The 27,929-nt window shown below is 45.0% G+C and overlaps 1 protein-coding gene across 3 annotated transcripts in view; it reads right to left on the reverse strand.

Moving 5' to 3' along the window:
- Window positions 1–7,618: 7,618 nt before the first annotated feature.
- LZTS3 (leucine zipper tumor suppressor family member 3) overlaps window positions 7,619–27,929 on the reverse strand; it is a 229,720-nt gene continuing 209,409 nt past the window's right edge. For all 3 annotated transcript variants that reach the window (XM_063925335.1, XM_063925334.1, XM_063925337.1), the window contains exons 2-4: window positions 24,576–24,923; window positions 22,008–22,838; window positions 7,619–18,597 (exon numbers count right to left, since the gene is read on the reverse strand). In XM_063925335.1, coding sequence (XP_063781405.1) covers window positions 17,893–18,597; window positions 22,008–22,838; window positions 24,576–24,884 — 1,845 coding nt within the window. In that variant the 5' untranslated portion in view covers window positions 24,885–24,923 and the 3' untranslated portion in view covers window positions 7,619–17,892. The remainder of the gene's footprint in view (window positions 18,598–22,007; window positions 22,839–24,575; window positions 24,924–27,929) is intronic.

Below are 27,929 nucleotides of genomic sequence, written 5' to 3' on the forward strand. Positions count from 1 at the left end.
AACCTAACCCCAACCCTAAACCTAACCCATCCCTAAACATAGCCACAACCCCAAACCTAACACCAAACCTAAATCTAACCCATCCTTAAACCTAACCTTAACCCCAAAACTAACCCCAACTAAAATCTAACCCCAAACCTAACCTCAACCCTAAACCTAACCCCAACCTTAAACCTAACCCTAACTCAAACCCTAACCCAAAACCTAAACCTACCCCTAACTCCAAACCTAACCCCAATCCTAACTCTGACCATAAACCTAAATCTAACTCCAACCCTAACCCAAAACCTAACCCCAACCCTAAAGCTAATCCTAACTCCAAACCTAACCCCATCCGTAAATCTAACCCCAACACAAACCAAACCCCAATCTAAACCCAACCCTGATCCAAACCCAAACCTAACCCTAACCCTAAACCGTACTTGTCTACTTGCCCAGAAAGGATGGGAGGCTGTCAAAAATTGGATTCTCTCCGCAACCCCAGCCAGCCACTTGCACCCCCACCAGCATCTCACCTCTTCCACGGCCGCCCATTTACAGAGCACAAGTGGATGTTCCTAGGGGTCCTGACGATGCAATTTGTGCTGAAACGCAGCATTGTAGCCCCGCAAGAGACGTGCTGTGAGCTAAATGGCTCAGGAGGCACTGGCTAGCATCAGAGCTAGATTTACACGCAATATATGAGCCAAAGGGTACATCTGGGCATTATACACAGGTGCAGCAGTATAAACTCCTGGAAATTTTTTAAGTTTTGATCAGAGATGTGCGGATAAATTAGGAATTGCCTCACCTGCCATAGACTTTTTACACCACAGTTTTGTGTATAAAAATGATTAGAATAATACAAAGAAGATATTTCTGACATATTCTTAGTATTTTTCATATACTTTATACAGTAAAAAACTGGCACAAACAGCATGACAAGAAAGGCTCTGCCTCACCTGCCTCACCCCACCGCACGTCACTGAGCCCCGCCCCCCGCTATACAATGGCTTTTCTCAGGCCCTGTATAGCGGGGAGCGGAGCAACGATGACGTGATTGTGCGGCCACGCCCCCTGCACAGCCTTCCCTGCAGGCTGCCACGTCCCCTATACACCGACTGGGCAGCCCCATCCCAGAGGAGGGGGCAACAAAGTCAGCATGTATGCCCTAAATCTAACCCTAACCCCAAACCTTGCCTTATCTCCATGGGTCACAGCTCTTCCTCTTCTCACCTACATGTAGGTGCTTGGTTATTTTCATCCACAGACCCATGTGGCCTTTAATCCAGCCCTGCCTTTCTGCAACACATATCTTAATCTAAACCATGGGCTACAGTCAGGGCTTAAAGTAGTCCTGGAGAGGTGGTGGAACTCATTTCCCCCTCCACCTACCCCCATACTGATTAGGCGGATCCAGGGCCAATGCTAGGGTTTTCGACACCCCCCAACAAACTATAAATTTGTGCCAATACTTTATAAAGGGAGAGTGGTCTCACAAAGAAGGGGCATGGTCATACAATAAAACCCACAATTCAAATTACGTCACATAGTAGCACAATCGTATTCACAGTACACTACAAATAGTGCCCCTGATTTATATTACACCACATAGTAATGCCCCTTATTTACATTACGTCACTCAGTAGTGTCCCTTGTTCATGTTACGTCACTCAGTAGTGTCCCTTGTTCATGTTACGTCACTCAGTAGGGTCCCTTGTTCATGTTACGTCACTCAGTAGGGTCCCTTATCCAAGTTACACTACACAGTGGTACCACTTATACACATTATGCCACACAGTAGTGCTCCTTATACACAATACCCACAGCAGTGCTCTTTACACAATTCCCACAGTAATAGTGATACTTATACACATAATGCCCACACTAGTAGTGCCCCTTACACATAATGCCCACATTAGTGCCGCTTATACATAGAAGTGTCCCTTATACAATTAATGCCCACAGTCCTAGTGCCCCTTATACCCATAATACTCACAGTAGTGCCTCTTATACACATTTCTGCCCGTCACTCCAGCAGCTCACCGTCTGTGTCCCTCCAGCAGTTTCATGCCCTGTGTCCCTCCAGCAAGTTTCCCACCTCTCTGTGTCCCTCCAGCCCCCTCTCATCTTGTCTTCAGTATGCACAGAGCCTGCTTCTCTTTGTGGATCTTCTTCACTTTAGCGGTGGTGATGGCATGACAAGGCATACGCCATGCCAGAAAAGGAAGCTGCTGGGACCTGAGGAGAGGACGACCACCATCTGACAGACACAGCAGGTGTGAGTACCAGGAGGAGCAGGTCACAGGTGGAGGATCATGGAGCCGCCAGGACCTGAGGAAGGGGCAGGTGGCTTCAGCTCATCAGTGATGTTAGCGCCGCCTGCATTATCTGTTGACGTGGGTGATGAGGCGGACTTTTCTGTTGGAATTACTGTGCAAGTCCATGGAGGAGGTGGAACTAGTTCCACCTACAACAACAGGTGATGGAACTCAGTTCCGCCCCGTTCCCCCCTCTTTAACCCCTAGCTACAGTATGTATCCTCCTTTTTCTGTCTAGGTATATGCGTTCTTCCAGTCTGTCTGTGATGCTTTTTATTTTATTAGTGTTTAGGTGTTGATCATCTGTCTGGTATACAGAACATTTGTGTGTGATAGGTTCTGACCTTATAGACCTGAATTACTACGCTATATGGCGACTGTTTGTATCTCCCTAACTTCTAGATTTTGAAATGCATATGGAATAAGAAGTAGGAGACTGATATGCTTTGAGACAAGTTACAATCCGGTACGCAATTTCATTATTTGCGTGTGATTCATTTCTCTGGAGAGAACTGCTACACCATAGGTGCTTGTTCTTCTTCCTCCTTTTTTTGCAGATCCATTTTGGCTATGTATACATAGTGGCTATTTGAAGAACTGAGCAGCCGCCCAGAAACGAGGTGGGTGTTAACTAGTTACTACTACGGAGCCCTGTATGACGTTATAGGATCCTGTGGACTTAAAAACTAAGGCACGGGAATAGGAATTGACGTTTGACTGTGTGCTACCTGTATACCACACATTGTGGTACAGGACCAGCGAACTGGGATAAGCGCACTAATTTATTTCAGTTTGACACTATATATATATATATATATATATATATATATACACACTCTGTACAGTCCATATACAAATACAGTATATATATATATATATATATATATACATACATATATATACACATGCACACTCTGTACAGTCCATGGGGGGGATTCAAATGTTTGAAAAGTCAGTTGGGAGTCTGTTTTTTCCTATCTAAAAGACAAGAAAAAACAGACACCCAGCGACTTTTCAAACATTTGAATCTCCCCCCCCCCATATATTTTTTATATATATACTAGGTGATTCATCGCGCCCTACGGGCGCTCTTCACACCGTCGTAAGGGGCTATGCCCCCGTAATCTTGTGGGCTAATTGCTGTGGTGATAGGTTGACAGAATCCATGGGCTGTATAGAGAGGGAGGTGGGTGTGTAATAGCGGTAGTGTGGTGTTGTGCATGATTGTGGAGAGTGTGGAAGGAAATGTGAGTGTTGGAGTATTATTTTAGAGGGGTACGTGGTTGTGTGTGTGGGTTAATAAAAAGTGTTGGGTAGTGATGTATGGTGCTTGCGGAATAGCGTGGGGGTGGGTGGGTGGCTGCCTCTATATGTATTGGTGACAGGATGTGCAGTGTGTGATGGAGCTGTGGTTGTGTGTGGTAGGGGGATGGAGCCTGAGGTGTGCATGGGTGCAGTGTGTTGATATGTGATGGATGGGTGGAGGGTGGTGGGGTTGTATTTTTTTGGGGGTAGGGGTGTGTTCATGGAAGATGTGGGCATTAGGTGAAGTTAGAGGTATTTTTTTTGTGGGGGGGGGGAGAAGCTCAAACCCCCCCTCCACCAACTCCCACATGCAGCCACTGAGGGGCCAGACACCCCCCACCCCGACGCCTGCATAACTGACCAGCAGACGCTGGCCACCCTAACCCCATAGCACGGAACCCATCCGGCCCACAAGCCCAGCAACACCTCCCACATCCACCCGTGGCAGGGACACGCATCACGTCCGGCCAGCCAGCCGCACCCCACATCACTCCTCCAGTCATCGGCACAAACCCACCACCTAGCACACCCACCTTCCCCACCACGGCGGGACAGACTGCCGCAGCCCACACCACCGCGAACCCCCCCCCCCCCACACCATCTGTTGCCTTGCAGGTGCACCGTGGAGACACAGTCACGGCAATAGCCCGTCCACACCACGGCCACACAGACCGCTCCCGGCCTCCCCACTAACCCAGCACAAACTGTCTCTTACACCCTACCCCAGCCGACACTGTCCCGGCATCCCCCGGCACCACAACGTCGGGAACCAGTGCAGTTCCACAGCACCGTCACCTGTCTGTGTGCCGGTGACAGCGCTGTTGGCACTCGTGCCCCCAGCGGCACATTAAAAAAAAACATTCCCCTCCCAGCACCATCCACCCGCACCCCCACCCAGCCAACAACTAATCAGGCACACAGTAATAGATGCCCCCCCCCAACAATATCAGCCATCCCATCCCCCCCAATATCAGACACCCCCCCACAATATCAGACATCTCCCCCCCCCCTTCCCCCACAATATCAGCCATCCTCCTCTCCCCCCAATCCCCCCCCCCCCAACAGCCATCTCCCTATTGACCATGCCTTCCCTTTTGCACACAACGCCGCTCACAGGCCACTCATCCCAAGGTGGGCAAATGTGTGTGGGGGGGCGCTGCTGCTGCCTCTTATCCCACATATATTATTGATGTGCCTGATTAGTTGTTGGCTGGGTGGGGGTGGGGGTGGGGGTGGATGGTGCTGGGAGGGGAGCGTGTTTTGTTAATGTGCCGCTGGGGGCAGGCGTGGCGAGAGCCCTGTCGCCCGCACACAGACAGGTGCGGGTGACAGTGATGTGGAACTGCACAGGGTCCCGGCGTTATGGAGAGGGGGCTGCCGGTACAGTGTCGGTCGGGGTCGGGTGTAAGAGACACCCGACCCCGGCCGACACGACACTGTACCGGCAGCCCCCTTCTCCATAATGCCGAGACCCTGTGCAGATCCACATCACCGTCACCCGCACCTGTCTGTGTGCGGGCGACAGGGCTCTCGTTTGTGCTGGGGTAGTGGGGAGGCCGGGAGCGGTCTGTGCGGCCGTGGTGTGGACGGGCTGTTGCCGTGACACTGTGTGTCCACAGCGCGCCTGCAAGGCAATAGATGGGGGGGGGGGGGGGGGGGGGTGTTTGCGGCGGTGTGGCCTGCGGCAGTCTGTCCCGCCGTGGTGGGGAAGGTGGGTGCGTTAGTTGGTTTTGTGCAGATGACGGGAGGGGTGGTGTGGGGTGTGGCTGGCTGAGCGGCCGTGGTGCGTGTCCCTGCCATGGATGGATGTGGAGGGGGGGGGTGGAATCGGTGCAGTGGGGTTAGGCTGGCCAGTGTGTTCTGGTCCGTTATGCGGACGTCGGGGTGGGGGGTGTATGGGCCGTCAGTGGCTGCATGTGGGAGCTGGAGGAGGGGGATTTTTGGGGTGTGTGGTCTGGGTGTCAGTGGGTTGTAGGTGCCAAGGGAGGGGACCATGCTTACCTGGCACTGTGGGGCGTCCGTGCACTTGTGGCTGGGGATGGTACTGCTAACTGGTGTGCTGGGACAGGGCAGGAGCTGCTAAGGCCGCCCAGGTCTGTGACTCCACCCAGCGTTAGAGGGCCAGGCACACAGGGCTAATATATAGGAGATATATATATATATATATACACTCTGTACAGTCCATGTATATATATATATATATATATTATGAAGCGTGAGGCGGCACTCAGGAGACGTCCAAATCAAGGTGAAAGGAGCTTTATTGGCGTTATATCCAACGCACGTTTCGGGCTGACCGCCCGTCATCAGGGTCAGCCCGAAACGTGCGTTGGATATAACGCCAATAAAGCTCCTTTCACCTTGATTTGGACGTCTCGAGTGCCGCCTCACGCTTCATAATACATTCGGTATCAATATACCCAGGAGGGCACCGGAGCAAGTAACTACAGGCTGTATATACAGGGAGGAGTGCCGGGTACTGCTACTGTATATATATATATATATATATATATATATATATACATATACACGTACACACTCTGTACAGTCTATATGTATATATATATATATATATATATATATACATATACACACTCTGTACAGTCCATACTAATCAGTATGTGAATAGCTACACCAGATTGCATTCTGTAACCTGTGCTGCCTACAGAGCTCTGCCTGAAGGTCTGAGGGAGAGAAAACACCCATTGGGGAGCCCAAGCAGTGATGAGCCTGTGGACATTGTCCTGTGACACGAGGAGCTATTCTATGATATATACGGATTTAGAACTGATTTTTTCCTTGCACTCCGCAGCGTTGTGTAAGCATCCAGAACACGTTACAGCGGGTGAATAATCACCGACCCTTAATGATAAATACATTTTATTCTCAGTCTCTTGAAAATAAGGAATTGTTGTAGGTATTGCAGCAAAGTCAGCTAAGAGTTCTTAATTACTTGATTTCAAATTGCCTTAAGGTTAGTGTTAATTATTCATGTCGGCAGTTTCTGCTGCGTAGGCCTGTGCTGGGTAATGATGCAGATGGTATATGCTGCATAGGCCGCTCATGAAATGGAGGGAGCATAATGTCTCAGTACAACTCTATGCCTTTCTCTTTGAGGTCAATGTCTATGGGGGAGATGTACGTATCAAACCCTCTGCAGAGGACAAGTGGACCTGTTGCCCCTAACAACCAATAAGATGTTAGCTATTCTCTATCTAATTGGTCACTTGTCTTCTTTAGAAGGTTCCATAAACCTCCCCTATGTGTTTAAACATGAAAGATCACTATGTGGATTCATTTGTCACAGGCTGACGGTCTGTAAAAAGGTCTCCTCTAGACAACAAGTGACACCTGGTCCTCACATCTGTCCTGACCAGTCCCACTCTCCAGTGCTGAAACGTAGGTACTCTCCAGACTGAAGAGCAGGATGGAATGTTGCTTATTATCCATGTAACCCAGACTGGCTCATACCCTGTGTTAGGTGGTGTGACAGAAAAAAAAAGGACAGCTTTCATCCTCCTCAGGGGCGGAATTGTCCCCCTAGAGGAACACAGAAGGAGGAGACTGATGGTCAGCTTGCTGTGATGGAGGCTAGCTGGGAGGAGGAGTGGAGCTGTTGGAGAATCTTGGATCCTAGTGGGCAGGGTAATGGAGAGGACAGAGAGAGAGAGAGAGAGAATCATGCATCATCCAGAAGGCAGAGGCCAGTGATTGGACCTAGTTAGGCACCATACTACCTATCCAGGCAGGAGAGAGATAAAACGTTATTACCAACTTGACTATCCTGTTAGGAGAATGTTTGACCCACTGGGAATAGACCCCTTGGCTCCTTATATTTACCTTATACTTATGTATTTCTCTGGGCCATTCTTACACTGAGTGATGCTGTTGTGTCTGTAGGCAGAGCCTGTATTCCAAGCGCGTTGGGTGGATTAGCCCTTGTGCAACCTCCAAAGTGTATGATCTAATACCATTTAGTATAGCATTTAAAGAAAGGAAAAAAAACGCAGATATTTCCCAAAAAGAGTCATCTTTATTTTAATACCATCATCTGTCATCTCTAGTTGTGAACCTTCCTGTAACTCCTTATAGAGACATACACTCCATGTTAGTATTGCTAACATATATGTGTACATACAGTACTGTACATACAGAAATAGTCCTATTTATATCAAAGTACACTTGTTTTTATATAATGTAGCAGCATATCAAACATGATTTCATTTCTGTTTCATCTGGGGAACCATGTCGCATACTTGGGATTCCTTGTATAAAGTTCTGCTTTTCAATCTATTTGAAGTGCAACTGCAGCCTACATACACTGAAGGCAGCCATTTTTCTGTAGCCCGAGCCAACATTCATGAGAATGCAGAACTATGCACCCACTAGGAACCGGTAAAATCAGCAAGACATGGCTTTCTCACAGAGGAGGCGGCCATTTTGTAGGCTGGCACAAATGATCGCTGAGAATGTAGCCAATCGGCTTCCTAGCAACCTCTGACATCACTGAGGCACGTGGCTTTAGCCTACAAATTGTCTGCCCCCGTTGTGTGTAGGTTGCAGGAGCACTTTAAACTCAGGTCGATTAGAATCAGCAATACATAAAATATACACCGCCAAGAGTTTCATGACATACGGTATTGTGTTCAAAGTGGAACATTCAGCAGTAAATTGGGTGATATTATAATACATCTCGTCACCAGTAAATCACAGACAACAGTTCGTACAGCATGAACTACTGAATAAAATAACAGAAAATAGTTTCTCACATATATTTTCTCTCATAAACACGCTGCGCCTCTGTCGCAGATTTTCCATATAAAATTATATATATTTACAGTTATTTGCCTATTTATATATCTCTCTTATTTCTGTGCATGCACACTCAGGCAGCTTGGCACATGCACACGCGTGCACATTTACACGCAATCACACAACACCACGCACACACCTTATTGCAAACTCCCTCGATGCTTTATATCGTGTGCAGGACATACAGTATAACAGTGGTACAGGATTTAAGAAAAAAGGGAGGGGGACAAGAAATGGCCATAAGGTTTTTTGTGTCCGGTGTGGAAGGGCACCGCACCAAAAAATCGTTGTTGAGGTTTGCAAGCACTTGAGTGGACACATTACTCTATAGTTTATATGGGAGGAAATATTAGTTTGATCATTTGTTTTTGTCAAGTATTTGACTGAAAGAAGGTGCCATGATAAATACATTGGGAGCAGCAGTTATCCCAAGTGGTGCAAGTGTAACTGTGGGGGCCACAGTTATTGCACATGAGTTCAGAGCATTCTGGTATATCTAATAACCTCAGAATTATGGATTTAGCAAATATGAATAACTGGGATAGCCACTGTGTGATAACTGTGGCTCCATGTGTATGTAATATATATTTTTAGCATCATTTTTAAACCACGGTAGTGAAGAATTGTCACCAGTTACCCCTCTGTAGAAATTACCTGCAGCAGCTACCTGCAATATTGCAGAAGAAAATTAGGGTATAGTATGTGGGAACTCCCAGTATATTGCAGGTAAGTACGAGAATTGAGTTTTTTTATTTAGCCATGAAACACCCTAAATGTTAATGTAAATAAATAATAATAATAAAAATAGGTAATTGAGGTGAGGCCCTATTTAAGTAATAACAAAGATTATGGTGGATAAGTGTGGTACAAAGCCCCTGCAATACTCCACAAGCCAGATAGTGGGGAGGACAAAGGGTAGGGAGGGCAGAAATGAGTGAGGGTGCATTAGTGGAGCATGAGTGGGAGTAAGGTAAGCTGTAACATACTGTATAGGGGCCCATTCTCCTACATTTGTCAAATCCGAGTACAGAGGCTATTCATTACACAGGTAATGCAGGAGATACTGTAGCACCGATCTCTCCTGCTCACCTTACAGCCCCAATGTGGTGTCACTAGGGGGGCTGCAGACCACACCCAGGTGTCACCCTCCGTGGGGTGGCACTGTAGCCCAACAAGTGTCCGGGTGCAGCCAGCATTTTGGGAGATGCTGGGCATGCCCCCAGAGTGATGAAAACGGAGTCAGGCCATGAGGCTACACCCCCTTTCCACTAGGCCACACCCCTTTTCAGTGGCACGCACCTATGGCGTGAGTAGCAGCCTTTTTGCGGCACTGGGTGCCATAGCCCGTAGTAGTGACGCCCCTGAGTAATACGTTGTTTTTCATTCATTAAACTCTGAAAACTGAAAGTTTTCAAAGTTTGACTGTCGCCGGTTCCAGGAGCCCCGATCCTTCCTGTGGGAAGGAGGGACAGATTGTGAATAGGGATCAATTCGGATCTCTCTGCTTGTGCACGCTGCTCTCCGCCAATTTGGGCCTGCTCTGGGTGCATACGTGAATTTAGGTCACGCATGCACAGTAACACTGCCAGGTCAGACTAGGCACTGCAAACTTATGCTAGTACTAATTAGTCAGCGATAGGGCTCTTGGGGACAGCTGCTTATCGGAGTAGGGGGGAGGGGTAACTTTCTATACTTCCTTTGTTTAAAACCCTAAAGCACACTTGCCTACTTTTCAAAAATAATTTTAGGGAGATTGTGAAAGTCACACCTATAAGAGCAGACGTGTACAGCTACATCTGAGAGCCGTGTTATTAACATAATTTGCATCCAAATGTAAATCAGCCCCAAAGCAGTTAGTAAGATCTATGGTACTTGTTGGTGAAAAGACACTGATACTTCTCAGGGCTTGCTCGTGTATTGTGTTTTACATGAGGTTTTATATAAGTTGCCATAAGAAACCGCATTTGAAAATACATTTAACCATAGAGACATTTGTGACTTATAACCAACGCAGGGAAATGGCACTGATGACCCCACCTGAATGTATATATCTCTGATTTCTTTTTATTTCCCAAGTATAAAACAGCTACATAATGGGGGTGTATTGTAATCAGGGAGATTGCTAAACTCTTTGGGGAGTCAGGGAGATTGCTACTACTTCAGGGAGTCTCCCCTACAATCAGGGAGAGTTGACAAACACTGCATACCATAAAGGATGTATAAGGAGGGGTTTATGGTCTGATCAAACTTCAGGTCACATTGAAGTCCTGGTTTTTCATTTTGCAGCGATGGTGTCCCTATTGCAGTGCTAAAGTTCTAGTTTAAGATGTACAAAGTGAGAATATGTAAATTAGATGGTATATTTACTACAGCTTCTAAAATGCACAAGTTGATGGTGTTGGCTAACCAATTAGATTCTGTCCTTTTTTAAATGTAATAGAGCATGATACTGTAGGTAAAATATGATCATTCATTTCTAGAAAGTTTAGTAAATCTATCCCTGAACCTTTCACATATTTGTCAATATTTAGTAAAAAAAAATAAAAAAATTGGATTTGGCTGATCATTAAAATAATTTTTTTTCATATGACAAACTCTTAATACCTTTGTTTTAGAGCCAACAGGTACACCTGTTGTATACCCGTTTCTGCAGACCATGAAGAGGTTTGGTCCACGGAAATATAATAGAGAGAGAGAGAAAGCATCCGAGTCACCAAGCTCCAAAAATTGGGGAGATTTATTACAGCTTGGAGAAAGATAAAACGAAGAGAGATAAAGTACCAATCAGTTTCTAACTGCCGTGTTACAGGCTGTGTTTGAAAATAGTTAGAATCTGATTGACTGGTACTTTATCTCTCTCCACACTTTCTTTCTCCAAGTTTTGCTATGTCTTGCTCCCAAAATGTGAAATGTGCAGGTTTTTCAAACAAAAGATGTTGAAATATTTAATAATGTTAATTTTTTTAACAACATATTGAAAATATAATTCACAGAGATGTCATATCACTAATAAAAACATATTGGCTATCAGTGTAAAAGCACCACTAGGACCAGATGTAGGTTATGTTTGGACACAGGTCTGACTGAAAACCAAAAACTAGGAAGGGCCTTTATCCATGGTATCTACGCCTGGAGAACCCATAAATGGTCCTACACTGTGCTCATGGCCGGATTAAGGGGGGGGGGGCGACAGGGGCATGCGCCCGTCATCTACAGACTCTGAAGGCTCCAGGAAAAGCTGGGGCTGTCCAGCAACTCCAGGAGTGCTGGGCAAGCCCCCAGCATGATGAAAACGGGGGCTTGCCCAGCACTCCCGGATGGAGGGGGGGGGGGGTGGCTCTCCATTGCGCTGGAGGCCAAGCCCCCTCGTCACCAAGCCATGCCCCCATACTCCGGCGTGCTGTATATCTGCAATAGTAAGTGTCCCCACAACCTCAGACGCCCTGGGCTCCTACCTACCTTAATCCGGCCCTGATTATGCTTGGGTTTCATGCAAGCTATAAGCTGACCAGCACAAGTTGCAATTATGTCATGCAGTTTGACTATCCAACCAACCTGGTGCCAGAATGGAGTCCAGAAAATTAGTGTGGAAATCAAATTGGTGAACCAGGCAGTAAATTCTGTTGCCCAACTGCCGTCCCAAGCGTTCTGCTTGCCCCCAATGGACTGGATTGGTGAATGAGAAAGTCTGCATCATGCGTGGTCCGCGGACATTGAAATCAGATGTTCCACAAATGTTATCTACTAAATGCCCCTAAATGCTGATCGCCCCCAAAATAAAATAAAGGACTAGACCTGTACACAGAACTGATCAGTTTGCTTTGCGGCAGTCTAAACATTGCTGGGAGCTCTCACAAGCATTACCTTGCCACACCTAGGGAGGCGGCGAGGACACACTGGTGGAGATATACCAAATCTTGTAGAGAGATAAAGTGGAGAGAGATAAAGTACCAACCAATCAGCTCCTACTATAGGTATACTTTTTCAAACGCATCCTGTAATATAGCAGATAAGAGCGTATTGTTTGATACAACTCTCTCTTCACTTTATCTCTCTCCACGGTTTGATACATCGCCCCCCATTGTGAGGATAAAGTACAATAATAGGTGTGTACAGGGCCTAAGACACAGTATGGCAGAGCAGCCCATTCCTTGGGCCAGGGTTTCCTAAATTTGGTCCTCAAGACACCTTAAGGGGTAAATTTACTAAGATGGGAGTTCTATTTAAGATGGGATGTTGCCCATAGCAACCAGATTCCAGGTATTATGTTCTAGAAGGTGCTAGATAAATGAGAAGTAGAATCTGACTGGTTGCTATGGGCAACATCCTATCTTAAATAGAACTCCCATCTTAGTAAATTTACCCCATACAGTCCGGGTTTTAAGGATATCCGTGCTTAACCACAGATAGTACAATCGAGTGGCTAGGGCTACCCCCACCCCTTCCCACTAGTGCCTAACCATAGCAGTCACCCCGATACTTGCCTTCAGGATGTCGATGATCGGTGTTCCGACGACAGGATTCCAACTGCCGGGACGCTAACCGCATTCCATGATACTAATTGAGATTACCTGAGCTTAAGCATGGAAATCTTTATAACCTGGATTGTTAGGGTGTCTTGATGACTGAGTTTAGGAACCCCTGCCTTGGGCCATCCACCAGAACTTGATCTCATGCGCCCTACACACTGGGCGACGGTGACGGGCGATATGAACGATATCGCTCAGAAATGAACAATATATCGTTCGTATCGTTTAGTGGGGATACGGTCATTAGGTCAACATCACTTAGGTCGACAGTCATTAGGTCAACCACTATTGGTCGACATGCATTAGGTGGACAGGGTCACTAGGTGGACATGGTCATTAGGTCGACATGTACTAGGTCAACAGTTCAAAAGGTCAACATGAGTTTTTTACATTTTTGTTTAAATTTTTTAACTTTTCATACTTTACGATCCACGTGGACTATGATTGGGAACGGTAACCTGTGCTGAGTGAAGCGAGCCATGCGAGGGGACACGGTGCACTAATTGGGGTTCCCCGTCACTTTCCGAAGAAAACAACACCCCAAAAAAGTAAAAAAAACTCAGGTCGACCTTTTGACCTGTCGACGTAGTACATGTCGATCTAATGACCATGTCGACCAATAGTGGTTGTCCTAAGTTTTGTCGACCCAACGACCCATACCCGTTTAGTCTGTAGGCACCAACGATGAGCGTGCACCCGGTCGTTCATCATTGGTTTCCCGAGGTTTTTCAATGCGAAACAATTTGGACAATAACGATCATCATTCGGATCCTTTATCGTCCAAATTGCTGCCATCACCCAGTGTGTAGGGCGCATCAGCGGTGTCACTGCTCCAATCCATTCTTCCTACCGACGCGTCTTGAGCATCGAAGACGCTCTTTATGCTGGATAAGTAAACAGATACACGATTCGTTGCAGCATTGTTTATGGAGTAAAATCTAGCTATGTTTTCCATATCTACCCACTGTGTAACGCTTGCTAGCAATCCAGCATCTGACGGGAGGCTCTGCAAGCAGGCCTCCAGCTGATCTTATGTTCTGTAGATTACTGGACGGTCAATCCCTGAAAAGGAGGGAATATGCAATTTATTCCTGAAGTTGTACAGCACTTGTCTTTGGTTTGATCCCTGGGAGTTTCATCGGAAGTTTTTCCAGCGCGTAACAGAATAATGAGGTGATGAGAAAGTCTTCCCAATGTTCTTCGCTCAGTCTGATCAGTAAAGCATGACAATCTATTCTCTACAAGCCGGCCACTGTCTGATATACAGTACGGTTGGTGAGTTTTCTGACTGCCTGCAATATCTAAACTATATACTGAACCTAAACAGGGTGTAAACAGTGGTGAAATCTACTGACACAGAGGCTGGTGCAAAGATGGCTGTAATAACCACAATGCAGGTGTAATTTGCGTTGACTACAAAAGCTGCAATTGAGTGTGTATGCAAACCTGCAACTATCACAGGGTACCTGAAGCCTGGCACCAATGGCATATGCGCCCTATTTCCACCAGGCATAGACAGGGCTGCCATCAAAAACTGCGGGGCCCAGGACTGACAGAATAGCCAGGGCACCCCAGGGCAAGTTACTGTGCCTTTGACCCATTATGATTGTAAGGGAGACATGTACTAAGCAGTGATAAAAGTGGAGGTGAGCCAGTGGAGAAGTTGCCCATGGCAACCAATCAGCATTGACATAACATTCATAATTTGCATACTTTAAAAATATACAGAGCAGCCGATTGGTTGCCATGGGCAACATCTCCACTGGCTCACTTCTCCACTTTTATCACTGCTTAGTAAATGTTCCCCTTAATGTCATGTTTTCACTAACTGTCTGTGTAGTGGACATACAGTATTCAATGAATAGTGACTAGCATGTTGTAAGCATTATGAATAAAAAAAAATATATTACAAATCTATATATAAATTATAGTCTCCATAATCCTAAAGCTTATGATATAAAGTGGCATATAAGAAGGCTTAGATTCATTAGTAAGTCAGAAGACGAGTGGATCCTGGAATGGATCAGAGGAGGCTGGTGGCCAGTTGCAATTAAATTAACAGTTTTGGGTCCTATCCCTGTCATGGCCCGGGACTGGAGTCCCAGCGGTCCCCCCCTGATGGCAGCCCTGCGCATAGGTCACATACACATAATGTATGCCCATGTTGTTTTGTTTGTAAAATATGGATTTGTCATTATTGTTATTATTATAAATCAATGTAAAATATTTATCTAATGCCCCGCCTCACTGACAAAAAGAAATATATATACACATTTTAAGCGCGCACATAAATACGTAATATATACATGGCCATGAATGAAAGGACCTATCAGCATGAAGCGGTTCACTAGTGATCATCATAACCCCCGATTTTCAACTGCCATTGACCACCCACAAATAATATGGATTTTTCAGGCACCTGTGTCCCGGTCTATGTTAGAACACCCATTTCCTCCCCATTCTGTCTCTCCGTGTTCTAGCTGGCATAGGTGTGAGAATGATGCAAATCTGAATAGGTGCAAATGGAGCTTCCACTTTTCTGGGCATGGGTGGTAAAATTTCATACATGTGCTAAAGCTAACTGGCATAGCATATGTATGTGTACAGCGGAGCCGAGAGGGGGTGGCGGAGTGGGTACTAATTACATAGGGCCGGATTGCTGGAGGGGCCCGTCTGGTCCCCCTGTGAAACTGCTGCCACCTCCAGTGTGGTTTCGCTGCCAGGAAAGCTGTTTTTCCTTTTTCTTTTTTTTTTGGGTGTGTGGGGGCATGTCCTGGATTTGACCACAACCCCTCATGCAGTACCTGGGCCCAAGACAGTTCTAGGCTATATAAATAGAGAGACAGAGAGAAATTATGGGAATTTATGAAGCTTTTCGGATTCGCAAATCAAATACCCACAGGTGCTATTTGTAATGCAAAGTCGGGAAGACATTTGCCGAGTATAATTCACATTCTATAGCAGTAATTCCTGTCTTCTGGTAAATTTCAAGAGATCTTGTTAACTACACTGGGGGGGGGGGGGCAATCTGTGGGCTGATCTAATATGCATGGGAGCACGGCCTGGCAGCTCACCAATAACCATGAAATCAATCGCCCTGGCAAATTTCCACGAGGCACTGGTTCCACATAGGACTACATCCTAAAGTATGTTAGTTCAGCAGAAAAACGGCAGCCTCATCTGTGTACAGCAGGTGGCACAAGCTCTTTAGATAGAGAAAATATATGATACAAACTCTCAGCCGCTGCAAAAACATTCCCTTACGATTATATTAGAATGTATCATATATTAATCATTCACGTTGCTCCACCTACAGTAATTGATTTTGCTGTGAGCAGTCACTTTGGCAGTTTCAGGCGCTAGATTTAAAGGGACAGTAAAGTTAAACATAAAACCGTTTATGCTATTTAATATTATTGCCCCTTTAAATTGAAAAATGCTGCTTAAGTAAATTGACCGCTATAAAGAATATTTAAACCAGCACTGCGTACAGTACCTTCAAACTATTCTTTTTCATTAATACTGTTACCAATAAAAATAATAGTAATCTTCTATCTTAATAAATCTGACGAGTCCTAGAATAGTGTCACTAATTATAATTCTCCTTGCAAATTTTCTGTCTATAGTAATTGTTGTTTTATTAATGATGTTAATTAATGTTATTCTCTTAAAGTACTCTCTAAACTTTTTATTTATGTTGTAACAATGAATGTAGCACTAACGCGTTTCTTCTTAGTGCAATTAAGTTTCACAATCATATACTTGATAACTGTGCCAAGCCTTAGTGAAGTGGGATTAGCGTATAGTAGTATCAAGGGTGGAAGTACTACGGTAACAGTAGGTTGCCACCTAGGAATGCAGTCACCTTCTGATCTCCCCTGGCTTACTGAAGCTCCCTCTAGTGATCTGGCCAAGGATAGGATTGCTTAGCAATTTGCTTGCTCTTAGTTAGTTTAACAGCAGCCACAGTATGCCCAGTAGAGGGATCTTCAGTAAACCAGAGAAGGTGAGAAAGTATGTGCTTTGAGCACATGGTGTCCACAAATAGCTACTTATGCCCTTGAGTAGGATCAATCAAGACTTGTATTGGAAGGTACAGAACCAGATATCTTATCTGCTTAAACAGTCTTGCCCAGATTTTAATATACAGTAAGACTGCTCCAGATGTTCACTATATCAATTCATGACATCAGCATTAAACTCAATACAGAAATGTAACATTATACTACGGAATCCGGTCAGGATCCTGGTGTTCGATTCCTATACTACTGCTTAATTGCAGCAGTTATATGAAGACTGTCAAAAGAAAGCATGTGTAAATAGAAGTGTGTATTGGCAAATAAAATTGTTTTCTTCTACTATTGGAAATCCCTAGTTGTTAATATAAAATACATTTTCTACCATCCCTCTAAAATGTTGGGATAATTCACAGTAAACAGTGTCTAGAACTGTGGGAAGTTTATAATAGGTAGATCGCTAGATTTCACTGCACAGCAGAACTTCCATTGCTAGCCAATATGGCTAAAATAACTCAATATCCAAGTCACTTTGACCTTTCTTAAAGAGTCCTAAAGGATTAAGGACCAGTAATAGTCACAGAACTGCACCTCCCCTTGGACTGCACTGGAACCAGCAATATATTATAACTATATAATACACTCTTGACCCTGCAGGCAGGGGGAGGTGCAGTAAGGGAAAACAGACATATAGCATCACTTGCGGCATAGCAGACCGTATACCATAAATGTTTCATCCACAGTTAAATTACAGCAAGCAGTTGTTCTTCTCCTGAGACACCTTCTCTGTACTGAAGGGTCTACAATGGGGTTATTATAGTCAAAGGTTCTTTCAGAACTCTATGAGGTCTTTTAACCTTATGACTATGGGCCGGAGTAGATAGGACATGCACAGTGAAAGACTATCTGTGTACGCTTGGACAACTGTCCTCATATTTCGGTGGACTCTATCCTCTCCAACCTGGATGGTGTCCAAGGCTTCTTATCTTCTGCTGGGGGTGTTGTGACCTTTGTGGTTATCTCATTGATCCTCTGCTCCAGTTGTTGGTTTTTTTGATACATCTCCACATAATTAAGCTGCAGCTGCTTCTGATATTTTATCACTTTTTCCTTTTCTTCTTGCCATGTGCGTCTTTCTTCCTCAAAGTCTAACACCTGCTGGTCCCTTTCTTGCTTCTCTAGAGCTAAGTCCAGCTGGAGTTTCTCTATATCTTTCTTCAAGGTCACCACATTGTCCTCATTTTGGCGCTTCATCTTGGCCTCATCACTCTCACAGGCCAGGGTGTCCCTCAGTTTCTCATTGAGTTCTACACTGTATGGGTTCTGGCCCAGGTTGGACAAGGTCTCCTTTAAGCCTGCTATCTCCTGCTCACATTGGCCAAGCTTCTCCTTCATTTGTTGAGCTTCACTTTGCTTCCTCTGCATCTCGCTCTCACAGATCTCCAGGCTGACGCTCTTTGAGCTGTATGAATCTTTGATGGAGGCAATTTGCTCCTCCTTCTCCCTCAATAAGGACTTGGCTTCTTTCAACTGTGTTCTTTGGCCAACTATCTCATTGAGTTTCTGAGAGATATCTGCCTGGGAATCTTTCAACTGCTGCTTGAGTAGAGATATCTCACCAGCTTTCTGACACACCTACAAAAGAGAAGTGTACATGAATAGACTGAGGGAATGAAGCAAGGTCATGGTCCAATGATGTTCGTGGTGGGTGTACAAACAGGAGTTACATTGCATTGTTTTAAACAGCTGCTTTCTTGACCATCTTTATCTATTCAACAATATTCTATTGACTGTATTATATCTCCAGCCTTGGAATGAAATCATGATATTTTACCTGCATGAGTTCTGTTGATACAGTAGGTCTGTATATGGCATTTATAGCACTGTATAGCAATGGTGAACACAGTTGGTCATATTATACTCACTATGTCCTGTAGATGGATTAATAATCAATTAAACTTTTTTCAAAACTTCCTTGAACTTTAGGAATACAGAAAGTTTTCTTACCAAGGACTAGATCTACTAACCACCGATTGGTGGCTTTAACGGATAGATTTAAAGTGGCAACTATACTAAATGCTAAACCATGCTGGTTTAGCTTTTATTTCTATTATCATTTTAAATTCTTAAGTAAAATCGGCTGATCATTGATGGCTTGGACAAAATGACATTTAGTAAATCTAACCCCCAAGAGTTGGATATTTTACATTGATAAAGGTAGAAGCCATTTTGTCCATGGACTCCATGTTTTAATATGTTTCATTGTCATTTCATAGTCTGTTCAAAATGTTTTTTTTTTTTTTTTTTAAAGCTGATCTAATAGTGACTTAGGGGTCTATTTACTAAGCCTTGGGTGAAGATAAAGTGGACAGAGATAAAGTACCAGCCAATCGGCTCCTAACTGTCATTTTTCAAACACAGCCCGTGACATGGCAGTTAGGAGCTGATTGGCTGGTACTTTATCTCCATCCAAGGCTTAGTAAATAGACTGCTAAGAACATTGGAAGGCTTTGCACTTTCTAAACCCATATTGTGACCTTTAAAGTTAAATACAATCAGTTCAGACAGTATCACAACATTTTCCTTTAACATCTTGACACGTGCACATGACCACATGATCCATATCTTATTCATCACCACAATATTAAATTATGTGTGTTGTACAGGACTCGGCAATGGGACTTATTGTACTGCCAGTAGACTGTGGAAACTAGACTATAGAGCACCTTTGGCCATCAGGTGGCCTCAATGAGCACCCTTCATGAGGTTCATAGAGTCCTCCTGTCCAGGGTGAGCATAATACATACACATGAGCTTGTCAGCAGGGTAACAGAAGGATTGATCACGTACTGTATCAAGCATCAATTTACCTCTGCTATTTATACAGGTCTATGGGTCTCTACCATTTCTATCTCAGCTTTCCGCCCTATTGGCCAGTACCACATTACTCTAGCTCTGTGTTTCAACACCGAGAACAAAAATGTGAACCTGGTTGAGTCTCACCATTTTTGGTCAAGAATCCATGTGTGATGGGCTTTCTCATATTAAAGACAGGGCCACTAAGAGATAAAAGAGATTGGGGTATGTAGCCAAATCCAAGTGGTGTGGCCACGTCCCCGTCCCCCCCCCACCCTACGAAAAAAACTTTGCTAAATACTACGGCAACACTGCTAAGGTGGACATTGGACCCCTTCAGCAGCTGACCCAGGCCACTGCCGTGTACCTCCAACAGGCTGGGGCTCGGGTAATGAGCACCCCCACATCTCTCTCAGCGCCCCTGATTATGGATGGAAGTGGATAAATAAGTGGACTTTGTTATCTTCATCTGCTGTCATTCCTATCTATTCCCATTGCGTGTACATATATTCATGAATATAAAGGACATAGTGGGAGATGTATCAAGCCTTACAACGAGGACAAGTGAAGAAGTTACCCATACCAACCAATCAGCTTTTGGCTATCATTTAACAAGTATATTCTATGAAATGATCGCTAGAAGCTGGATGGTTGCAAAAGGTAACATCTCCTTGTTTCTACTTGAGGTTCGATTCAGTTCCCCCATACAGCACTATTCAGCAGCAGATAGGATAGACACTTGTATATTTATAAGTAGTGACAAATGAATATCAATGCTGGAATAGCTAGCCTGAAGCTTTTAAGGTCCATGGTATATGGATTGTTAATTTAAGCCTTATGGAGCATTTGCAGACCCTTGACTAAGAGAAAACACAGTATTTTACCCATACTGCCATGATATATTTGCTAGGTGATTATGATTAATTTATTGTTATCTTTCTTTTTTGTCTTTTTCATCATCTGTGTTACAAGTTATGTTATAAATATTTATTATATATTGATTGCCATTTTAGTGTATCATATATAATACACCCTCAATGACCATTACAAGTCCACCAGTTGAATGATATTATACAGCACATGCAGTAACAATCAATCAGCTCCTGACATTTTTCTAGCACAGTCGGCAAAAGCTGGTTGGTTGGTACTTTATCTCTCTCAAATGTTTGATACATCTCAGCTACAGTAAAGGTGAATGCTTATAGCCTCGTATTTCACGGAAAATGTTTCATTATTTATTATACTACACGACGTGTAGTTGTTGACCAAGTGACTCAAACTTTTGGTCATTTTAAATTATGGTTTGGAGTGATTCATTTATTTAATTTTGTTGAAATTGTTCACATTACTGTATTTATCTCTTCTTTTTTATTTTTAGCTGAGAGAACAGAAATCTGTCAGCCTATCACATAGCGGATTATGCTTTACTAATGAGAAGAAGTGGGAGGGGCTCGGTACAGGGGTTGGGTTCTAAATATTTGGCTAAGGTAAGTCTAAAAGAGAAGGAATCAAATGAATAAGAGACGCTGAAGATGGGGTGTGTATAAGCAAATGCAATGTATATTCTGTTTGTCACGATCAGGCATGGTTGTAGTTAGGTACACCATAATGACATATATTACTATCTTTGGTGAAAGAAACATTGTCCAGCATATATAAGACAAGATCCAGAAATGACTCCTTATTCTTTATGCTTACAATCAAATTGTCTTATTGAATCCTGCAAACTTATCAATTGGTAACACTTAAGGCCAAATTCCGCAGATGAAAACCAATACATTTACTTAATTTTTGCCTTCTAAGATTGTAAGTGCAACAAATGCCAATATACAGTGGAACAGAAGTGGTTTGAAGAAGCACTGAAGATCATCCCTACTGTGGGACAAGTGACAGCGGTGGGTTGATCAGTGAAAGGGGGCAGGGATAAGCGGCATGCCTGGGGGACAACTAAGCACTGTGCTCTCAAAACTTTCACTGTGTCTGACATCAGTGATGGGGAGCCATGAAATCTCTGCCATCGATGGCAAATCATCAACCACTGGTGCCAAACTATGCTAATTACTAACCATTGATGGCAATCCCTACAGTGGAGGTAATCTATAGTATATTAAGTTCATTACATATAAGTCCAGTCCAGTCCATGGCTGCCTCCTAGGTGAGTAGTTGACAGGTGGACTTTATCATCTTACCTCCCACTTGGTTTCCTCAATCTTTGGAAGGAACTCAGACTGCTCCTTCTTGAAGACCAGGCACTTCTTCTCCAGTTCCTCCCTTTCCTGAAGCAACTGGCCAACGTCGTCTTGGAACTTTTTCTTTTCTTGCTGCAGCTTGAAGATCTGAAGCTGTAAAGCCTGCTGGGCACGTTGTGCTTTCTTCGACACTTGCTGCAGCTTGTTGGCGTAATTCTGTCTTAAGTCTTCCATTTCACGCTCCCAGATTTTCTGCTTCTCTTCAAAGACCTGGAAGATGGCAGCTTCACTTTTGTCCAAGTTCCTCTTCATCTGTATCACCTCTTGTTCCTTTTCCCAAAGCCGATCCTCTAGGTCTTGTATAATGTCATCACTCGAGGGTGAGTGGAAAGGTATGGTCTCATTGAGATGGTTCAGTCTGCTGAAAGAGGAAGTACTCTTGCTGGAAGATCGTCCACTATCTGAGGTAGAAATTCCATTGTAACCTACTATGTTCTTTTCTACATAGGTAGTTCCGATACGATTTATATGGCTTGTTGACGCACTCATTGGGCCAACATGCTGGCTGTAGCCAGTCCCATAAGTTGGTAAGCTTGTCAGCGAATTACGACCAGAATCTGACAGGCCTCCCACTTGGTTGGAAGACCTGTTATGGCTGGTCTTCTCCAAACTGCTCTTCAAGGCAGCAGGACTGGTGCTGTTTCCGTGACCAGAGCATTTCCGGTTCTCAGTGACTGCATTGTTCCCTGGTGGACATAGGTTTTGCATGGAATGAAAATTCTTAGGAACCACCGGCTTAAAAGCAGAGGGTCTTACCAAAGGTTCATTGCTCTGTAAAAAGAGAAAGCACAAACACATTAAAAGTGTGTTGATCATGGTATTCTCTGTTATGGTGTTACAGGGATAATGTGGACATCTAGACAACTCTTTTGTGGCTAAATGGTGTACTTAATCATTAATTATATCTTTTCGGTTCATAGTGCATAATTTTTAAGATCCTGGTTACATACATTAAACTTCACAGGGTAAAAGGAGTTATCTTTTGTGCTTAAATGAATAGCATTTCCATCTTCAGCTAATAAATAGGTTTTGAAACAGCTAGTTGTGACTAAGACAGTTGGTGTTTGGGGGGCATTCACCTAGCTTTTGGGGACATGTGGGTCTTTAGCCCAGCTAGAGTTGCTGCCCAGGTGGTTAACCACCTGGTTACAGACCAGACGTGTTGCTGGGCTAGTGCTCATTAGATGGTGGCTGAGCACCTTTTGCTGATCTGTCAGGATTAGGCTGGAAATCTGTGGTTTCTCATCTCATAAGAGGCCCAACTTAAAAACCAGCTGCTTAACCCATTTTCAAGTAAATAAATATCTTATGGTGTCTCATAACTCTAAAGCTTATCTGGTAAAAAAAAAAAAAAGAACAAAATAAATAAAATAAAAAAGTGGCACACCAACTAGAACCCCGGGCTATAGAGATGCGGTGGTTGACCACAGAACTGACCAAGAGAGGTCCAGTGGTTAGTGTAAAATGACAGTAAGATTATATTGTAATAAAAGGTGGTGGGTAGACCTGGGTAATATGCCACTACTGTGTTATACTGTAGTCCTATCCTACGCCTCTAAAGCGACTCATGGTCCACAACTTCACTTACAGACTCCTCATCTTTATGGTGTCCCACCTGCACTCACCCATATAGTTGTCACTTTTCTGGAAGTAATAACTGGCCTCCCAACACCTGGAATGCTTCTGCCTCTCAATGAAACTAGCACCTAGTCCCAATCTTACTGGTCAGGTGGTGATTCCTAAAACACAACACCTGATTTATTTTTCCGTCACACACTACTGTTCAAATATAGTGATAAACATAACAAACAATGACTACATATAGGAATACTAGAAAGCCAATGTGAATCAGAACTAATTTGTTTTCATTACAATTGCCGTATAGTCAGCGCATAAGCCTAATGGCACGTCTTCAATTTAGTTTATTTTGACTCATTGCGTGACACATCCAGGCTGTTGCCGTGACTCAGAGACGTGTCCTGGGAATCTCTATCCTAGCTTTATACACTACATACTGTACACGGAAATAATTCAGCCTGATTCATCAAAGTTTTAGGCGAGTAAAATGTATACCAAATCATGAGACCATATTGTGTAATAAAATGGTGATATACAGTACAGTCTAAACAGAGTGACGGACCTACAGCAATGTGGTTCTAGGTCATGGAGCCACGTGGCATTCCCAGTCCACTGGCGGCTCCAGAGGAAGGGCTGCAGTCCAAAGTTCAAATAGGGGAGCCGCTCCAACTGCCACCAACTGTCATCCCAAACTGACTCACTGACAGTTGGTGTGGCTCCTCTATTTGAGCTTTGGACTGCGCTGCAGCACCACCTCTGCAGCGACCACTGGTTCCCACCAATCCACATGTGGCCCTACATGCACTCCTCCCGGAAATGTAGGGTGAGATGGGAACCCATCTATTCCCAGAGGCTAGAGAATGCCATCTGGGGCATGGAAGAGACTGTTGTGGGCAGCGCCCAGCTGTGTTTCACTGCTACATCTTTTACCTTTTCGCTCTTGCGCTGTTCCCCATTTATGTACATGGAGTTTTTCTCCGACTTGTAGGCCTTCTCTTCCCCCGAGTACCGGTTTGAGTAGCCATTTCTGAAGCTGTCGTTCTGCTTTAGGCTGTTTTGAGTCCTGGTTCCCACGCTCTTCATGGCAAACTCTTGGTCATTGGCCACTCCACTGCCTACGCTGCCCATAGTGCCCTGGGAGGGAATGTCAGCGGAAGACCGGCTGGTGAACGAGTGGAAGGACTCCTGGCTCTGGTACGCTGGGTCACTAAGGACAGGTCTGGACTCTAGTTTTGCCATGGCAGCACAGGCGAAGGTGGTCGATGTGACTTAATGGCACTATAAAGCAAACATAAAGAAGATTTACCACATGAGGACACAATACTATTTATGCAATGTAACGGTCTGTAACAGAAATATGAGGATTTGCCTTGGACATTACTGCAGCTGCACTAGCGGGCCCCTGGATTGGTGTGGCCTGGCTGCTCTGGGGCAGTATACTGTAACACCTAGGGGTATATTCAATAAAAGTCGGATCTATTCCGGCATGCATTTGTCGGAATGGATCCGACAACCCCTATTCAATGGCCAGCCAAATCCGACTGTCGGATTTGAGCCAAATCTGATTGTCGGATTTGGTCGTACCCGGGTGCTGTTCTGCCACTACTGTCAGCTGCCGGGTGCGCTGACAGCGGTGGCGAGGGGAGCAGACAGGGGCGGCTGGCAGGGGGGGAAGGTGACGGTGGCAGGTGAGGGTGGCAGGTGATGGCGGGGGGAGCTGGATGGCTGCGGGTGGCGGGGAAAGCTGCCAGCACCCGAGGAGAGTGATGTCTGCCACTGGGGGGAGGCGCTATACGGAAAGAGGTGTCTGGCCGGGGGACGGCCAGGCAAGGTACCTCACATCCACGTAGCCTGCCGCAGCACTCCCTGTCTCCTCACCTCAACCCGACTTGTTTTCAAGTCGGATTGAGTTTGTCAGAAAGGGGGCCAAAACCGGTCGGATTTGGCCCCATTTCCGACAGAAGCACGCAAATCGGCGGCTATTCCGCTGATCCACGTGTTTTCCGACACTTGTCAGGAAAAAAAAAATCATTTTTTCAATAGGTCGGAACCCCTTCCGACCGAAATCTGTCGGAAGCTGCCGTCTTTCCGAAAAGACAGCAGCTTCCGACAGTTATTGAATATACCCCCTTAACCTAGAAATTTTTAGCACTTAGTTTTTTTTGACCAATGTAACAGTTTTTAACACTGTAATTATTACCTCTCACCTATGTAACACTCTCACCATATACTGTAGCTGCTGTTTCTTACTAATGTACCCTTTTTTAACACTTAAACCTGTCACTAGTGTGATGCCTTGTGGCGGATGGCTTGTGCTGGCCTTGGAAGTCCCGTGCCCTGGACGTGAACCTTACTGTGTGGGACCCACCAGGTAAAGTCACCTGCTCGCAGTTGGTGGGCCTATATTTTTGTTCCAAAATTATGCTAAGCACCTCAAATGTAATTATGTTATATTGCTATTGCACCATTTATTATAATTTTTCTGATTAGCAGTGTTTAGTATTTAGGGTGTGCACCTTTATTCTGTGCATCCGCACTAGCACCTACTAGCGGAGTCGCATGTGCAGTAATATGCAAGCGCTAGTTTCAGCCTTATCCTCTTGCACTAGTGTTGCCAGAGAGTACAAACCCTGAGATGCCCATTTTCTGTGCCCCTGTACGCAGTAGCACGGATGGTGGCTCTAGGCATGCTAACATCGGTGCACCATCGCTCCCACCATCGGCACTCGCGCCAGCGTATGGCAGCCTTTTGGTGGTGGGTGGGAAGAGGTAGGTAGGGGTATTTACATTAATACAGTAGGTTGTATTTTTAACCATTTAATTACCATTCAGCTGAGTGGATACATTGGCTAACCACTAGCTAGATAACTTCTGTGAAAGACTCTTTGCCAACAAATGAATACATTTCACTTTATACTTTAATACTACTTTACAATCACTTGTTAGAATTAAGAAGGAGCATTGGGTAGGGGAGAGGGTATGAGCATGTGAGCTGCAGGGTTATTAAATGAAGGGAAATCAACACAAAACCCCAGCAACCTGAATCATGCATACAGTCTACATAAGACAAGCTGCTCATCAATTGCACATTTACTGCATGTACAGAGGTGTCCTCATTCACTCATCACTTCTTCGGTGCCAACCGGCACTGGACGCATGTCGGTACTAAGACGCTCTGCCACGGGTAGCTATTCTCAGACTTTTCTACCTATATCTTAAGCACACTTGCCGACTTTCTGACTGCCCCCTCCGGGAGAGGGCTGCCAGGACGGCACAACAGGGGGTGTGGCATCAATGTATGTGGGTGGAGCGTGGGATTGCGTCATCGCCCCCGCTCTACAATGACCAGATTACCGGCATTGTAGAGCAGGGAACGGGGCTACAATGACGCAATTCAGCATGAATCGTGCCATTCCCCGCCCACTGGTTAAGCTGCGGCTGTGGGGGTGTACAAGCAGCTGGGAGGGCTGGCTGATGGGTGTGTGCAGGCTCCCGGGAGAATTGCCCTTCATTCGGGGGGGCTGGGAGTGCCACTCGATTTTCGGGAGCCTCCTGACCATTCCGGGAGGGTAGACAAGTATGATCTTAAGTCAGCATCTATATCACATTGCAGCTACATCCAAAGTCACTTACAGTGTCCTGGGCGCTTAGCATTTTATTTCAATGGAGTTCAAGGTATACAGTAAGCATTATACTGTTGTTGCAAATGTGGTGCAAATAAGGCCCACATACGGTACAAAATTGTATGTTGGGGCGCATGGCGTGGCTTAGCCGAGGTCTGCCAAGCGGGGCTATTTGGAGCAATTTGAGAATAGGTCAGTGCAGACACGTCAGTAAGGTATTCTTTTCCGACACAGTTCTACAACTAGTGTCCAATATTTATCAAAAGACACAAGCCCAAGCATGCTTCCCTCAGAACTGGCACCCAGCAGCTTCCAACGCACTGCCGCTCATTAACAACTTTGCCAGTATATGAAGTCCCAGTCACCCATGCACCCCCCCCCCTCGCCCCTCTTGGATTCCCGCCTTGGCTGTGAACTTTTGGCTCGCCTCCTTCTCCATCTCCCTATGTTCCTTTGCTCTAGATGCTGTCAAAATCAATTTCTCAGTCACGAGATTTCCCCAGTTAAGTGTTTTCCGGAATTACAGCAGATGAAAGCGAGTTGAAGGAAAGGTTAGGAGGAACGTTCTCTCCCGTAGAGAGAGAATTCATAACTTGGCGGATTCTGTGTCAACTTAAAATGTAGCAGAGTAACTTTATTACCAAAAACTCCATCTCTGCCA

Source organism: Pseudophryne corroboree, chromosome 1 (genome assembly GCF_028390025.1).
Source record: "Pseudophryne corroboree isolate aPseCor3 chromosome 1, aPseCor3.hap2, whole genome shotgun sequence".
Classification (NCBI taxonomy): Eukaryota; Metazoa; Chordata; class Amphibia; order Anura; family Myobatrachidae; genus Pseudophryne; species Pseudophryne corroboree.